This window comes from Sciurus carolinensis, chromosome 1 (genome assembly GCF_902686445.1).
Source record: "Sciurus carolinensis chromosome 1, mSciCar1.2, whole genome shotgun sequence".
NCBI classification, from domain to species: domain Eukaryota; kingdom Metazoa; phylum Chordata; class Mammalia; order Rodentia; family Sciuridae; genus Sciurus; species Sciurus carolinensis.
The window spans coordinates 167,907,670-167,926,040 of NC_062213.1; the positions used below are offsets into that span (position 1 = coordinate 167,907,670).

The 18,371-nt window shown below is 38.4% G+C and overlaps 1 protein-coding gene across 1 annotated transcript in view; it reads right to left on the minus strand.

Moving 5' to 3' along the window:
* Positions 1-2,499: 2,499 nt before the first annotated feature.
* Zfyve9 (zinc finger FYVE-type containing 9) overlaps positions 2,500-18,371 on the minus strand; it is a 141,234-nt gene continuing 125,362 nt past the window's right edge. Inside the window, 6 exon segments of the mRNA XM_047546644.1 lie at positions 2,500-2,775; positions 4,472-4,648; positions 7,174-7,279; positions 13,020-13,182; positions 15,937-16,017; positions 17,855-18,005. Coding sequence (XP_047402600.1) covers positions 2,614-2,775; positions 4,472-4,648; positions 7,174-7,279; positions 13,020-13,182; positions 15,937-16,017; positions 17,855-18,005 — 840 coding nt within the window. The 3' untranslated portion in view covers positions 2,500-2,613.

Genomic DNA, 18,371 nt, shown 5'->3' on the forward strand with positions numbered 1-18,371 from the left:
TCCCATGAAGAAAGAGAAGACCCCAGCCAGACACATTTCCCAGACCTGGATTTTGGGCCTTTTGGTAACATTACCCAGACATAGCTTCACAATCTGTTAGTTCCACATGCTATGTCCAACTCCAGCCACTGGGGAGTGCCTCTTCTGCACTGGATCTGGGGCATTATTAGGCTGTACTTTTGCTGTAGATGGACTAACTCAGTGTGGCCTGGGCTTTCAGAAGATGGTGGTGACAATGGCATTTCCTTAGAGCAGTAGTTTTCTTTTTTAAAAAAAATACCTTTATTTTATTTATTTTTATACGGTGCTAAAAAGGATCGAACCCAGTGCCTCACATGTGCTAGGCAAGCACTCTACCACTGAGCTACAAACCCCAGCCCTACAGCAGTATTTTTCAAAGTATGGGTTGTGGAATCCATTTGGTCTGTGACCAAAATAAATTTTTGACAAAAGAGAAAACGATCAGAATGTATCACATATATCCTGGTTAAACCAGACCCTGGTTTCTAATACCACTTCCACTAAAAGAAATCAAGGCTCCTTGAGAAATGAATGATTCCAATTCTGGGGCACAGTAAGTACAAGACTAGTCTGGAACGTACTTAGACTATAAAAGAAAGTGTTAAAAAAAAAAAATAGGAGTATGTCACAAGGATGTAGGAGCCAGCCTGAAGGTGTTCCATTTGGACAAAGCTAAGACCATTTAAGCACCAAAATAATGAATTGGAACCACTGAAAACAATCCATGAGACCAGAATGAAAATTAAATATAAACAGGGAAGAGGAAGGGATGCTGTTTATAGATTACTGAGTTCAAATTGTAAAGGTAGAGGGAGTGCTGGAATTAGAAAATCACTTTGCAACTGTTATAGTAAATGACCAATAGAACTAGGAAAACAGTGGGTTTTAGGTCTAGGGACAATTTGATGAGCAAGAAATCTGGTGGTCTGAAAGTGTGTCTACATACTGGTTATTAGTTTCAAGGGGAAAAATAGTGAAGAAATTAGATAACACCTTGATAAGATTTATTGCCATCAATGAGAGGCAGACAAATGCCAAGTGATCCTGGCCAAGAATGCACAAACTGATTCTGAGGAGGTATCAAACTCAAAGGTATTTTCCATTAAAAAAAAAAAAAAAAACATGATAGGAGGGCCTATATTCACCAAAAATACCAATGACCTGAAAGGTAAAGGCAAGTGATGATAGCTACATGGCCTGCCTAATCCTACGCTGGAAGGGTTACTGGAGGGGAAAACCCTAAGAAGGTGGTTACTGGGCAAAGCTAAGTTAAAATGGTGCATCAGGGTGAACCTGACCCAAATTGAAAACTGTTCTGCAGTTCTGTAACAGAATGTCCTTATTAAGGAAATAAGTATATTAAAGTATTTAGGGGCAAAGGGTTAGGATATATGAAACATACTTTGAAAGGTCTCAATTTTTTTTTTTTTTTTGGTACTAGGGATTGAACCCAGGGGTGCTTAATTAGTGAGTCACATCCTCAGCCCTTTTTATTTTTTTAATTTTGAGCCAGGTTCTAATTGTTGCTTAAGGCCTCATTAAACTGCTGAAGCTGGTTTTGAACTTGCAATCCTCTGTCTCAGCTTCCCCACAGGCAAGCGCCACCACATCCTGGGGCCTCAAAAAAAATTTTTTTTTTAATGGGGGAAAAAATGGGGCAAGAGAGAGAGAGTGAGGAAGAAGAAGGAAAGGGGAGGGGATAACAGGACATAATAAATGAAATAGGACAAAATGTTACTACGTGAACAGTAAGTGAATATGGGTAAAGTGTACATAGCGGGGTTTCATACTTGCAGCTTTCCTGGAAATTAAAAAAGTTTGCAATAAAATGTTTTTAAAAATACTTATAGAACATAGTAACTAAAAATGTCTTGGTGTATTTTGTCAGCTTCCACAGAAAGGCCCAGTTTAATGTCTGCCATTCACCTGGGCAAACTTCAAGTGATCCTGAATTCAGCTCTGCTATCCAAGTAATCTCATTCACACTGAGGAGCCTTCCATGGCTTTGAGAGGAGATAATCCCTTTGGTCTTTGATTAACTTCAATGAGTGATCTGGTGAAAATAAACAAAAATCTAAGTGTGACTTCTATCTGACAAACAGCTATGATGTAATGGGACAAGATCAGTGTGGAATTCTCCCTTTTATACCAATTCTGTACAAAGAGTGCAAATCTGATGCTTCATTGTTTATTTCCCCTCTGCCCTCCCACTGCACCATTGGTGATGGTTGTACCCATTTCAACATTTCTGAGCTTATGACCATAAATGATCTTAAAAGAGAGGAGTGGGATTCTTGGCTAGACATAACAGAAGGGGATTAGCTGCAAGATAGCATAACTGTTGTGCAGTAACAGAAGCTGCTCAGGTCTTCTCGGTGGACAATGCATAGAAGACTTAGAGTTATAGAACATCTGTCCCCCCAACCACCCTTTCCCACCCTGTCCCCAAACCCCCCACTCCCACCCTATTCCACCCCCCCCACCATTAATAGTGTTAACAAAAGCTTAATCTTCCAGTTTTAAAGTGCAAATGATTTGGATATGACTGCTGTTGCAACAGGTCTGAACAGAAAAAAATGAAGTCCTCTTTGTCTATGCGATGTTTTCCAGAATATAAAAGATGAGTTCCATGACAACAGGGCCCTCACTGAGCTGGCAGGCCCCTCCATGGATCACCGGCACCAGTGCGCTGTCCAGATCGTTCATGTACTGCGAGGGAAGGGGCTGGCCATTGCTCCCTGCTTGATAGCCAACCTACACCACAGAGAGAAGGGGATGATAGGTTACTAAGCACAGAAGACCTCTCCAGGGCTGGGCTTGGGGCTCAGTGGCAGAGTGCTCACCTAGCGTGTGTGAGGAACTGGGTTCCATCCTCAGCACCCCATAAAAATAAAATAAAGGTATTGTATCCATCTACAACTTAAAAAAAAAAAAAAAAAGATCTCTCCAGAGGGCTGAGCAGGAAAGGTGTTGTCCTTCTTGGTCATGGGCTAATCACATGACAGTGAATACAAATCCCTCCTGGTCACTGAGCTGCCATTTATCATCCTGTCATTTACACATCCTGACCACTTGATAGCTATAAGACCTTGAGCTAATCACTTAACCTCTTAAATGGTTTTTGTTTTCTGGAAGAGGAGGCACATAAAGAGGCATGCAGAGTCAGAAATAATATTAAGTTTTGGTTGCAAAAATTAAAAGGAGAAACAATGTTCAGCTTCCTGATGCAGCAACTGTTCTTCAGTCCATCCAGTCACCCAGGCACCATTTTCTGAGCACCTTTGAACACAGAGATTCAAGGATAATAGGGCCCCTGCCCTCAAGAGGCTCATAAATTCAACAGAAAAATGCTTGTTTTCTAATTCTTTCATGTAAGGGAATTCTCTCTCTCCAGCTAGATAAATCAATACCATTTGAAACAGGACCAAGAAACTTCACTAGTAATACCCTGATATGCTTTGCAAAGCCCTAGGCAAGACCTTAAGTAGAAAATAAATACTTGTTGATTGATGATTACTCAGGAAATGGAGCCAGATACATAACGTTTATATTGTTCCCTGATAATAGAACAATTCTGTACTTAGGAACCAGTTTCTCCTCATAGGAACTCAGGTCAGGAGCAGCTTCTGGGCAGAATTAATACTTAGCTGGGAGGGGTGATCATGCTGAGGACTCACACTCATTTTCTAAATGACTCAAAACTAAAGAGTTGAGGGAGATGAAAGGTCTGGCAATTTATTAGCATCAAAGCAAGACCAGTGGGACCTCTCACAGGCACCTGAACTCCAAAAGAAATGTAGAGATTGGAGTGTTTAGCCATAGGAGAAAGACTGGGACAAGAAACTGGGAATTGGGGGTTTAAAGACTGGATTGTTTCTACAAAGTGCTCATAAAAACATCAGGACAGACATGAGAGAAGCCAACAGGAGACCTGAACTGACAGGAAAATTATTAGTGAAAAAGCTCAAGTTTTAGCCACTAACTAGTATGAAAATATTGGCAGTAAGAAAAATCTCATTAAGGCACCGTCAACTGCAGTGGCCAGTTAGCAGAAACCTGCTCTAACTGGATAAGAAAAAAACAAGACTAGGGACAGTGTGGGACCTACCCTCAAAGGGAGTGAAGAATGATGCATGATGGGTGGGACTGGGAGTATCACACAGGTGCCAGTCATAGGGGTGGCAGGTCCTCACACTCCTCTCCTGACCATGGAGAGAAGGCAGGCAACTCTCTGGAAGGCATGTGGTAAAGAGGACATGGATCAAAATATTCAGACAGTATCTGACCAAAAGCATATCTGGGTATTTTACCATTGAAGGGTGATTAGAACATTACATCTGTGCAGGCCAGGAGGTCTGGAGAAGTAAGCTCTGGGTTGATTCAGAAAAACTCATGACAGAAAATACAGACACTGCCCAAGGTCAGCTTCAAAAACTAAGATTCTTCTTACCTGATCTGAGTCGAGTGTCACACGTAGTCCCAGTTTTGTCATTCCATCTTCCTTCAGAAGCTTCAGGTGGGGACAGAGAGCAAGGCAAAAAGCCTTGGCAACATGCTCAGTCAATCTGCTATGATCTGCAGGATCACTTAGGCAATTATGCTGGTCATCATTTTCTAGGAAAAACACCTGTTCCCCAAACAAAAGAGAATTTTAACTTTTTACATAGGTTTTGGAAGAAACAAGTGGATTAGCTCACAAGTGGATGAGCACTGTGATTCTCCAAAACGTGCAAGATGACCTGACAGGAGCAGGATGCCATATAATCCCTGGGTCAGGAAAAGTAGGGCACCTGGTCTCTACTTCCTGGTAGTAGCAGCCTATTTCCTGGTAAGCCTCCACCACAGTCTGATGGCACATCTTCCTCAGAACCAGAAAAGGCCTCAATTTTGCATTATACACTTCTAAAAGGAAATATCCTATGTATGGATAATGTTCTTAGGATGTGATCTGAGAGAGTCTAAAAGAAGAGCCTTTGCAGATTGGGAGATCCAGCCCCTTTGTTTTACGGTTACTCATAGAGAGCAAGTGACTCACTCAAGTGCACAAAAGTATTCAGGAGCAGAGTCAAGACTATAATCCAACTCTTCTGCTTCTTGTCCTAGACAGAGCTTTCCCCCCTACATAACCCTGCCACCACAGACACCAGAGCTGTTGTCAGTGTGCTAGCACAGAGCCAAGCACTGTCTCGTGCATAGGCAGAAGCCCAGCAAATGTGGAATTGAGAGACCCAAGTCCTGGTCACACAGAGGAAGGGTCATGAACAAGTCCTCTAGTCAAAGCAAAGGACTAACAGATGTTGAAGGACTTTTTTTTTTTTCTTCTTTGAGATGGGATTTATATTGCCCAGGCTGGTCTCGAACTTATGGGCTCAAGTAATCCTCTAATCTCAGCCTCCCTAGTAGTAAGACCTCATAGGCATGTACCAACATGCCCAGTTTTCAAAGGCTTCTTAATGCCTAATTTTCCTCTATAAAAATGAAAAGTATCTACCATCTCTGGATATTGTAAAAAGTAAACAATATAAAAACAAAATATAAAAAATATATTAGTGCAGGGGCTGGAGTTGTGGCTCAGTAGTAGAGTGCTTGCCTAGCATGTATGAGGCACTGGGTTCAATTCTCAGCACCACATATAAATAAATAAATAAATAAAGTAAAAGAAATAAAATAAAAATTAAAAACATAAAATAGCACAAATATACAATGTATACTGTTTGATAAGGGGCAGCATGACGTGACAGAGCTCTGAAGTGGGTGTCAGAGACCGCACCCTGGATGCTGCTCTGCTAACAACCAGCATTAGTCATAAAGTTATAAAGGCCATTTTCTCATCAGCATGATGGAATGGGTGCTCTACCTACCTCACTGAGTTACTGAAGAACAAAGAGGGAATGGAGGTCAAACTGATTTATAAGCTATAAAAAATTTTACATGTTTCAGACTCTGCAATGCTAAAAATGTATCACAGATTGATCATTATAAAGCAAGAAACTAAAATTGCTCAGTTGAATGTAAAAACATGGAGCCTGGTATACAGGATGAAACAACAGCTCAAGACCTAGAGAACCAGGCTGCAGTCCCTGTGCTATCAGGAACCAGCTATGTGAACCTGGGAATAAGACACTTAACCTCCCTTGGCCTCAGCTGCTTTATGTATGAAATGGAAAATGAGACATCACAGAATTAAAAAAAAAATTAAGACAAATCTGAAAGGAATTCTAGAGGTCTTATAATTGAATATTATTTTATAGATGAGTATACATGAAGCTTGAAAGCAATTAAGAGACCTACTTATTTACTCCTTGAGAATAAACTTTCTGATCTGTGTGAGAATAAACTTTCTGATTGTGTGACCCACACAAACAGGGGTCTAGCCCTGCTCCTCTTCATTTCCATATTAGACTCTATTAATAGTTTCATGGTAAAGAGCACTTAATTTAGTGTAAATGAGCACAGAAGTTGGCCAGATATGAGTTTGAATTAGGAACTTGCTATTACTTGCCTTCTAGTTACTGACAAGTTACTTATCTCTGAGCTTTAGATTTCTTACAGTGAAAAAAGATATTTTTGTGTGGAAGGGCAGTTCCAGGGATTGAACCCAGGGGTGCTTAACTACTTAGCCACACTCCCAGCCTGTTTTTGTTTGTTTTATTTTAAATTTTGAGACAGGGTCTTGCTAAGTTGCTTAGGGTCTTGCTATGTTGCTGAGGCTGGTTTGAACTTGTGGTCTTCCTGCTTCAGTCTCCTAAGCTGCTGGGATTACAGGTGTGCGCCAATGCACCTGGCAAAAACAATCTATTTTTTAAGACCATGTTATCTCACAAATCGAACTACAAATGCAGTAAGACTCTCATAGCTTTCTGAAGATCACACCAAAGATAGTATGAACCACTCAGAAATGCACTCTTTTTGGATTCTAATGCAAATAATCTCTAAAAGTAGTTCATCAGATTGAAGAAGGCTACACATGGTGGCAATTCTTCTCAGTGATCTAAGACATTCTGGGGGAATTAGAGTATAGTAGGTAAATGGAAAGATTTCTTTCTAAGAAAAAAATTTTTTTTCTTATCTTCGGAATTAGCCTGGAATGTGACTCTCATGGCAAAAAGTTTGATCAAAGCAGATCAAGAATACCATGTTTCATTTCCTTACCTCTGTCCATCTGATCACTTTTCCATTTGCTTTATACTCTGATCCGTGGAATATCTTCACATTCGTTATTGACTCCATGGACTTCCCATCTATAGGACTTATGACACTAAAACAGAGGAAAGGAAAAGAAATACATCTTATCAAGTCTTGCTATTAATTACATTGGTTGCCTTGCTGAACCCATCTTTGCAGCACATTATAACAAGAAGCCACAGTAAAAAAATGTACATAAACAGAGCTTTTATGGAGAGGACCTATGCACTGAAATAATTACAAGGACTCACAAAGAAAAAGACATTTTTCTAGAAGCCAGGTTTCTTTAATGTAAACAGATCATTTAATCAAACCTGCTCTTCTTCCAGCATGCCTTCTTTCAGTAAATGCATCCAATCTTATTCTCCCACTCTGTTCCTGACTCTAATAACACTCATCATGTAAAGTTCTTCATATGTTCACATATCTGCCTTACAAATGAACTTCTGAAGGAGAGGGAATATGATATAGTCACTCGGTGTGTTGTAATTTCAGTACTGACCAACTATTCAGAACTTAGGAATTTAATGAATGTTCATTAAGAATTATTTTACCTAGCTGGGGGCACACCTGTAATCCCAGCTACTTTGGAGAGTGAGGTAGGAGGATTCCAAGTACAAGGCCAGCCCAGGAAACTTAGAAAGACCTTGTCTCAAAGATATAATTTTTAAAAGAGGGTTAGAGAGATAGATCGGTGGTAGAGAATTTGCCTACTATGTGTGCCTGGGTTCAATCCCCAACATTCCCCCAACGTTCCCCCAAAGAAACAAAAAATAATTTTTTGATCAAGTATGTTAATTAGGACAGTGCTACTGGGAACTGATGAACCAGTATCCTTGTATCTATCACAAACTCCCCACAGTACTATCACTCCTAGATTCCTGAACAGAAAAGGTACTTTAGAGAATCATTTCCTCCCTGAAATATAGCAAGTAAATTCAATATGTGGAAGTACACATTCATTCTGATACGGACCCAAAACATTTGGCATAAAGACTCTAGATTCTTCCTAACAACTGTTTATGTTCTTGATTCTCCATGTATTAAAAGTCAAATAAGATGGGTGTGGTGGTGCACACTTGTAATCCCAGCAACTGGCAGAGGCAGGAGGAGCACAAGTTCAAGGTCAAACTGGGCAACTTAGTGAGATCCTGTCTCAAAATAATATAAAAACAGGCTTGGGAACTATGCAACTCCTAGAATAAAATGTAGGTTGAACAATGTAGGTTTAACATATAGGTGCAGGCAACAACTTTCTCAGTAGGACCCCTGAAGCTCAGGAAATAATACCAAGTTAATAAGTGAGATGGCATCAAATTAAAAAACTTCTTCACAGCAAAGGAAATAATTAAGAATGTGAAGACAGGGGCTCAGGAGATAGCTCTGTCTGTAGAGTGCTTGCCTTGTAAGCACAAGGCCCTGGGTTCGATCTCCAGCACCCCCCCCAAAAAAAAAAAAAAAAAAAAAAAAAAAAAAAAGAATGTGAAGACAAAATGAGAGAAAAAGCTTTGTGAGCTACTCTTCTGACAGAGAAGTACTATCCAGAATATATAAAGAACTCAAAAAACTTAATGCCAAAAAAAATCAAATAACTCAATTAATAAATGGGTAAATGAACTAAAGACATTTATCAAAAGGAGGAATACAAATGACCAAAAAATATATGAAAAAAATGTTTAACATCATTAGCAATTAGGGAAATGCAAATCAAAACTACACTGAAATTTCATCTCACTTCAGTTAGAATGGGAGTCATAAAGAATACAAACAAAAATAAATGATGGAAAGGATGTAGAGGGAAAAAAAACACAATCACACTGTTGGCAATAGCCAAATTATGGAATCAGCCTAAGTGTTCATCAATGGATAAAGAAAATATGATATATGCCAGGTGTGGTGGTCCACACCTGTAATACCAGCAACTTGGAAGTCTGAGGCAGGAGGATTGTAGGTTCAAAGCCAGCCTCAGCAACTTAGCAAGACCCTGTCACTAAATAAAATATAATCCTTGGACCCCTCCCAAAAAAGCAAGAAAATGTGGTATATATGCACAATGGAGTTTTATTCAGTCATAAAGAAGAACAAAATTATGTCATTTGCAGGAAAATGGATGGAATTTAAGACCATTATGTTAAATGAAATAAGCCAAACTCAGATAATCAAGGGTCATACGTTTTCCCTCATATGTGGAAGCTAGAAAGGAAAAAGGAAAAGAAGGGTATGTATGGAGTTGGGGGTGTGTCTCATGAAAATTGAAGGGAAATCAGCAGAGTAGAGGAAAGAGAGCTGGGGGAGAGAGAAGGGAAGGGAAAAGGAGTGATATTGGCCAAATTATATTATTATATTGTGTGCATGTATAAATATGTAACAACAAATCCCATCATTATGTACAGTATACCAATAAAAATATAGAAAATTATACAAAAAAATTTTTTATATTGGGGATTGAACCCAGGGTTACTTAACCACTGAGCCACATCCTCAGTCCTTTTTATTATGAGACAGGGTCTTGCTAAGTTGCTTAGGGCCTTGCTAAGCTACGAGGCTGACTCTGAACTTGTGATCCTCCTGCCTCAGCCTCCCATGTCACTGAGATTATAGGTATACACCATTGTACCAGCTGGAGGAAAAAAAAATTTAAATAAAAAAGGGCTGAGGATGTAGCTCTGTGATAAAGTGTCCCAGAATCAGTACTGAAAAAAAAAGTCAAATTATACTTAAATATCAGGCATTCATTTCATTCATTTAAATTAAAATTGTTTAAACAATTTTATGCTAAATTTCTAATTTAGAGTCAGGTGCAATTGCACATACCTGTAATCCCAGCGGCCCAGGAAGCTGAGGCAGGAGGATCTCAAGTTCAAAGCCAGCCTCAGCAACTTAGTGAGACCCTGTCTCTAAATAAAATATAAAAAGGAACTGGGAATGTGGCTCAGTGGTTAAGCACTCCTGGGTAAGGAAAGGGCAACCTGTTGTTGCCAGTTACCGGTAACTTACAGTACCAAATTTTCAGGTTAACCATTTTTTTGTCCAATTATGTAAGTCTATTTTCAACTATAAGAATTAAACACAAGCTAATTTTGAAATTAAAATTTTCAATGAAGAATGGGAAGATAGGGGTGGGGATATAGCTTGGTTAGTAAGGGTTACTTGTGAAACAGGCAAATATTCATTGATTGGAAATTGCTTCTTTTTGGCTGAGGGTGTAACTCAGTGGTATAGTGTTTGTTTAGCATGCTCAAGGTCCTGGATTCAAACCAGAGCACCGGGGCAGAGGAGTGGTAATAAGGAGAGGGGAAGGAATACAAAAGAAGAAAGAAATTGCTTCTTTTTGTTCCTCCCCCCAAAATGTTGAAAAATAATTCTGGGGTGCCATGTTCTAAATGCACTCTTTCTGTCTTTACTCCTGCTGTTCCCTCAAACTGAAATACCCCTTTTGGCACAGCTATGCGGCAAATGCCTACTCATCTCACCAGAGCCAGTTTAAGCACGAGCTATTTCTCTGTGGAATCTTTCTTGAATATGGCCCTATCATGTCTACCAAGGTTCCTATTTTCTTTAGTTATCAGTCAACATCTTCCACACTTTGGTGTACTTATTAATTTATAACTATCTTCAAAACTAGACTGAACACTTATTAGCAGGAACCACATGGAATTAATTCATTTTTGTCTTTTTTTTTTTCCTTTCCCAGTGCCGGGAGATCAAACCCAGGGATTCGTGGATGCTGAGCACATACTCTATCACTGGGTTATATTCCAAGTCTCTGGAATTCATTTTTTCTTCTTCTTCTTCTTCTTCTTCTTTATTTATTTATTTATTTTTTGGCAGTACTGGGTACTGAACCCAAGGTCTTGCACCATTTAAGTGTTCCACTGAGCTACATCCCCAACATTTTTTATTTTGAGACAGTCTTACTAAATTGCTCATGCCAGCCATGAACTTGTGATCTTCCTTATTTCAGCCTCCCAGGTAGCTGACATTAAAGGTGTGTACCACCACACCTAGCTTGGAAAATTCGTTTTTGTTTTACCAGAACCTGACATAGCTTGAAGGATGGATGGATAAATGAATGAGAGAAAGATTAATATAATGAATTATGGTATATTTATTCATTCAATTCATTTTTTTCTAGCAGTGGGGACTGATCAAAGGGACACTTTATTACTGAACTATCCCCAGTCCTTTAATCTTTCATGTTGGGACAGAGTCTTGTTAAGTTGCCAAGGCTAACTTTGAAGCTAAGATCCTCCTGCCTCAACCTCCTGAGTCAGTGGGATTACTGGCATGTACCACTGAGTCCAGCTCAAACAATATTTTTAAAAATACTTAGCAGGTGCCAGATAATGTTTTAGGTGCGGTAATATAGCAATGAATAAGCCAGACAAAAATTCTTGTACTCATGGAGCTTACACTCCAGGGGCAATATAATAAAAAAAAAAGTAAAAATATATTATGTATTAGAGTTATAGTGCTATTGAGAAATTTAATGCTGGGAAGAGGAATAGTAAATATTAGGAATAGCAGAAAGAAATGTATGAGAGGGTTACAATACAGATAAGTTGACCATGAAAGGTCTTACTGAGAAAATGACATTTTTGAAAAGATTTGAAGGTGAAATGATTTATGTGACTAAAGAGAAACAGAATAACATGTACAAAGGACTGGGAAGTATAGTTGTACTCAAGTAAGAAACCAGTGTTTCCAGGCATGGTGGTACAGGCCTATAACCCGCGTGGCTCAGGAAGCTGAGGCAGGAGGATCACAAGTTCAAAGTCAGCCTCAGCAAGTTAGTGAGGCCTTGTCTCAAAATAAAAAATAAAAACGACTGGGATGTGGCTAAGTTGTTACACACCCCTGGGTTTAATTCCTCTTACCCTCCTCACCCCCCACCCCCACCCCCCACCCGCTGCAAAAAAGGAGGAGGGAGGGAGGTAGGAAAAGGAAGGGGGGAAAGGGGGAAGGGAAGAAGGGAGGAAGCCAGTGTTGCTTCTGAGAGGTAACAGGGTGGGAAGAGGGATGCCCAGATTGTGTAGGACCTTATAGGTCATAAACAACTTTGGTTTTTGCACTAAAAAATACTGGAAACCACTGGTGAATTTGAGGAAAAAGGTGACATTATCCTGGCTGTACTGGAAACAGACTGGGATATAAGAATGCAGGCCAACAAGAGAAACGAGGAAACCTGTGAAGAGGCTACTGCAATAATCTAGACCAAATGAGATGGTAGCTTATACTAGGATGATAGTAGCAGAGGTAGTGAGAAGTCGTATGAAGAACAGCAGGATTCACTTTGAATTAAGAGTTCAACAGTGTGGAGTATAAGAGAAAGAAAAGTGTCCAAAAAGACTCCTGGATTTTGTCTTGAATCATTGGAACAGAATTGCCACATACTGGGAAAGTGTAAAATCTGAAGCCAAAGGAGGTAATTTTAAGTCCTAGTCCTGCCACATCCTAGGTTTATGGATCTGACAAATCATTTATCTTTTTGGTACCTATGTACCCATCTATAAAATGGAAATACTACCTCTACTATATGAAATAAAACAATCTTAGTAAATATATGCTTTGTAAGTCAAAAAAGGCTATTTCTATTACTTCAAAAACCGTATAAAGACTTTTCTATTTCATCAATCTTTATCCTTATCCTTCTCTTAAAAATACATAAACTCAAAAATTAAGCCAAGAAATCAGAAATTTTAAAACTGTTTTATAGTTTTTTTTCTTAAGCAGGCTATTAGTAAGTAAAATTGTAAAACACCAATGTAGAGAGCAGACAAAACCCAGAGCTGTCCTATGTTGGCTGCATTTACCCCTTGTTAACGTTCTTGTCGTCATCGACCCACTGGATGTGAATGTGCTCCTGGGGATCCTCTGCATCTGCCTTTCCACAGGTGATGGTGAAGTCCTTCATCTCTCGAAGCGCCTGCCTCAGGGAATCCATGTTCTCTGCAGTGATCTGGACCATAACGCCATCTAAGAATCAGCACCAAGATAATACAGATGGAAACAATGCAAAGCTAGGGAGAGGAACAGACGAGATGCAGTACCTGGCATTTAACAAATCCCTGAGATGTTAAATGTAAAACTTCTCTCTGCTCTTCAAAGCTAACAGATACAAAGGTTTTGTTCTTTAAGCTGAATCTCTTATTCATTAAAAGAACTGTGAGGGCAAATGCCAAGAAAGGTTCTGCTTAAAATACTTGCCTGCTGATTTCACTTCAGAAACAATTAAGGGTTTTCCATGAGGATTCCTCAGGGAAAACTTACACATGGTCACATTCTCTTTTGGACTCACAGAGCGTTTTGTTTCTGTTTCCCCTCTTTAATTCCTTATTCTCTGATCATATTTATTTATTTATTTATTTGTACCTCCATCTGTCTCACTTAATTGTGATTGCCTGGCACAGACTGAATACCCAGTAAATGTTTGTTAAGTAAACCACTGAATACACTATACTAGTACACTTGGGAATATATCCACTTATTGACTAGCAATAAGGCAAACCTACCAGAGTTTCATATGAGCTACCTAGTCAACAGATGGTAGCTATTTTTCAGCTACCTGAGTCAAATTTAAACACTGAAATTGAGGATAAAAGTTAAGTGCTAGCAATTACCCTGCTTCACTGACATATAATCTTGCCAGCTGAGATAATTTCTAAAGAGCCTCAGTAAAATTTTACAAATAAACAATCAATTGCTCTACATAAACACAATGAAATGCAAGATCCAAGAAACCAACCCAGAGACATAAACACATGACACATGACTTTTGTGTGTGTGATGGGGGGGGTTATGGGAATCAAACCCAGGTGTACTTGACCACTGAGTTATATCTCCAGGACATTTTATTTTATTTTTAGACAGGGTCCCACTGAGTAACTAAGTCTGGCCTCAAATTTGCAATCCTCCTGCCTCCCAAGTGACTGGGATTACAAGTGTGTGTGCACCACCATTCCTGGCTAACACATGATTTTCAAAAACATTGCTTTGCATTTGTAAGACTCTGTTTCAGTTCAATTTATCATTTAAGGAACACTTTAGTGGTTTTTGTTTTTTGGTTTTTTTTTTTTAGGTTCTGAGGATTTTTAAAAGGTATTTTTAACCACCTTATTTAAAAACCACAAATTCAACAATAGCCTATACTTGATCAGATAGGTATTAGTCACTTTAGACCAAATGAGATTTGGTCTAGACTTATTAACAACTTTCTTTTTGAGATGGAGTCTCACCAGGCTAGTCCTGAGCACCTCAATTCAAGCGATCTTTCTGCCTCAAACTCCCAAGTAGCTGGGACTACAGGAATGTGCCCAGCTATTTAATAGTTTCTTAATAGCATGTTCTTGCTTTGTAGTCAAAGTTGTGAAATTAAGTTATAAAATACTAATATACTCTGAGTTTCATTGTTTAATTAAATTTATCAAAAAAAGATCAAAGTCAGTATCTATAAATATATGTAAGATTATCTAATTAACACACTGGACTCCAGCTCTCAGAAAGGACTGCTTTCAAATAGGCCTTGTTCACTATTGTGGAAACTGAAACTTTTCCTTATATGTGACTGATGATTTTCCAACATTAGAAACATCTTCTAATTGATGTGTTTTTCTACAATGCTACCTTTCCATAACCCCATCAAGAGGAATCTAATTCCTCTCCTTTATTCCAAAACTAGACAGTCAAAGTGAAACTACAAGACTTTTGAGACTGGGTCAAAAAGAGCAATGCAACTTCTAACTTGGTGCTGGAATACTCATGTGTGGAGTCTGAACCACCAAGTAAGAAGTCCAAAATCACAAGGCTTGGGCTGTGCTAAGGAGTTCACCTGTAAGTCTCCAGTTATCAAGTCTTTAAATCATCCCAAGTAGGACCCAGAAATGTGTGTAAACAAACCTTCAGAGAATTCCAGCTCACTGATAACAAATAACCCCCACCTTTAGGTCACCCCACTGAGATCACAAACGGGACTGAATTGCCCTGTTAAGATTCATCATCGGGCTGGGGCTGTAGCTCTGTGGTAGCATGCTCACCCAGTACACGTGAGTGAGGCCCTGGATTCTATTCTCAGCACCACATAAAAATAAATAAAGGTATTGTAGTCACCTACAACTAAAAAATATATTTAAAAAAAAAAAGATTCATCATCTAGAGGAATCAGCAAGCATGATAAAATGGCTATTGTAAGCCATTAAGTTTTGGAGTAATTTATAATGCAATAAGACTAACCAGATCAAAATAAAGAATCAACAAAGAAATAAACAATGTGTTGATTAGCTTCTCATTTAATTAACTTTTATCAGGATATGGGTCATGTTTAATTATAGTAACCCCACAGCAAGCACATCTCTTTCTGAACCCTAAATGATTACCACACCATTACCACAGTAGGAGGGAGTGAACTTCATCTATGCATCTGCATATGTACATCCAGTGGTATATCTGAACTCAAACTACATACTCTCAATCCCAAAGCTATGAAAGGTCATCTTTTAGTTGTCATTGTCCTGCAGTACCTGTCCCATGGTATCTGTACCATGTATTCCCTTCTCTGGAGAATTAAGCACTCCCATGATAGTTTTAATTTGCTGAAGAGAGAGGTGCCACAGAATAAAAAGAGGGGTCAGATATCTAAAGCAGAAATATTAATCCTTCTGTAACGTTTCTTGCTATTTGGTTGTATAATTAGGTCCGAACTAAAGCACATGCAGTGAATAATTCATTCTTTACCTTCCACAATACTAGACTTGGCGAGGTATCCTGAAGAGGATTTCAGAGCGCCACTGAACACAAAGAAGCTGGCACCAGTCACTAGAACGGCAACAGAAATAGTTTAGTGAAGACATGCCCGAGATGGAGGGATTGGGAAGAGTAATGAAATATTTAGTAATTGAGAATTTCAGACATCATACAGAAAATAAAAAACACTAAATCTATATACCACAGTATAAAGTCAATAATTTCTTTAGTATGTTTTGTGAAACACTTCTCTAGTGGCATATAGTAGAGTAGTAACTGTCTTCAATATATTTTTAAATTAGTTTTTCACTAAAGGCATTTAGCACAAGTATACTCAAATAATATATCCAAAATAAAGTAGGTGATAAATTCATAATGTAACCAATAATTCTCATGCTTATGATAGCTTCAAAAAATTTTTAAAATAGGATCCTTCATTTTGTTTTGCTCTTCTTTCAACTAAGAATCAAAGAATATTACAACAAAGAAATCTTAATGAAGTCCAGAGGTCAGAAAACTATAGCCTACATCATCTGTAGTCTAGCTTTGTAACTCTTATTGAAACAGCCATGTCCATTCATTTGTATATTGTCTAAGGTAGTTATTGGACACCAGAACCATGCTTGAATAGTTGGTGACAAAGACTGCAGGCCTAAAATATTAATCATTTTGCCTTGCACATAAAAAGTTTGTGGCCCCTAGTGTAATCCAATGATTTCCAGATTTTTTTGATCAAATATATATTGAAGATGAAGATATGGTGAAAAATACATTATCTTCCAAGAAAGGTTGGAATGTTTAAATGTTTAAATGTTTTTAAAAACATTTAAAAGACAAATTCCTACTACCAGTATCTCTTCATAAAAGAAAGGATTTGCAATTATATTTAGTATTATGAAAACTTCACTATACTACCCATCTTAAATTGGACTGGGCTAATCCAACTTCCTACCCACTACTCCAAACAGACCTGAGCACACTCTCACTAAAGGGCCTAGTCTCACCTTCAAACACTGTTGCTGGCCCAAGCAATATCCTGACAGTACTTTTTTTAAAAAAAATTTTTATTTTATTTGTTCTAATTAATTATACATGACAGTAGAATGCATTTATACATTTCGACAGATCATACATAAATAGAGTATAATCTCTCATTTTTCTGATTATACATACATGTACATGAAGTAATGTCTGTTTCATTCTACTATTATTCCTTCCCCCACACCCCTTCCTCTCCCTTCACTCCCCTCTGCCTTATATAAAGTAACTCTATTCTTCCCTATCCTCTCCCCCAAGTCCTTATTGTGAATTAACTTCCGCATATCAGAGAAAACATTCAGCCTTTGGGTTTTTGGGTTTGGCTTATTTCACTTAGCATGATATTCTATAGTTCCATCCATTTACCGGCAAATGCCAGAATTTCATTTTTCTTCAAAGCTGAGTAATATTCCATCGTATATATCCATTCATTTGTTGAAGGGTATCTAGGTTGGTTCCATGGTTTAGCTATCGTGAATTGAGCTATTATAAACATTGACGTGGCTGTGTCACATCAATGTAGTATGGTGATTTAAGTCCTTTGAATCACTGTAGTATGGTGATTTTAAGTCCTTTGAATCACTGTAGTATGGTGATTTTAAGTCCTTTGGGTATAAACCAGGGAGTGGGATGACTGGGTCAGGTGGGTCTGACGCAGTACTTTTAAAATGTTTCCCTCAATAACAAAGACCTCTTTTGAAACTCTGAGTCTGACTTCATGGGAGTCAACATAATTCTAGAGAATATGCTTGGAAAAGCTTAGTTGTGTGTGGTCACTCATCTAGAAAGTGTGTTATGGAATAAGATATCCAATGCTCCAAGTCCAGAATAACCTTCCATTATTAAACTCTCAACTAGCTCAAACTCTCACCTTTCCTGGGCTGATTGTGAATACTGATAGCCTGGGTCTGATAGTTTCCATCATCATTCTGTACACACACAAGGTGAGAATCCGCCTTTTCATTGAAGCAGGCACCTCCCGCCAGGACATGCTCATTGGACTTGTTCATAGCTTTCATCATCTGCAATCAAAGAAGAGGGTTAACCACATTCTCCCAAGAATGGACACATTTTCTCTGACATGGTGCAACTCCACCTTCTCAAAGACAAACTAACATCAAATATTACTTATTAAACTGACAAAGGACATGTCAAATAATGAAAACAAAGTGAAAAAACATAGTCACCATTAGTTAAAAAGAAACCACAGCATATATAAAAATTCCCTAGAGTTTATAAGTGATTCAGAATATAACCTATGCACATGACATATTTTACAATCATTTTTTTATCTTTTTATTGTTGCACTGAATTCAAGTAATGAAAATTAGTTTAACTAATTGCAGTGGTTTCTCCTACTCACTGAATCTCTGAGGATATATACACTG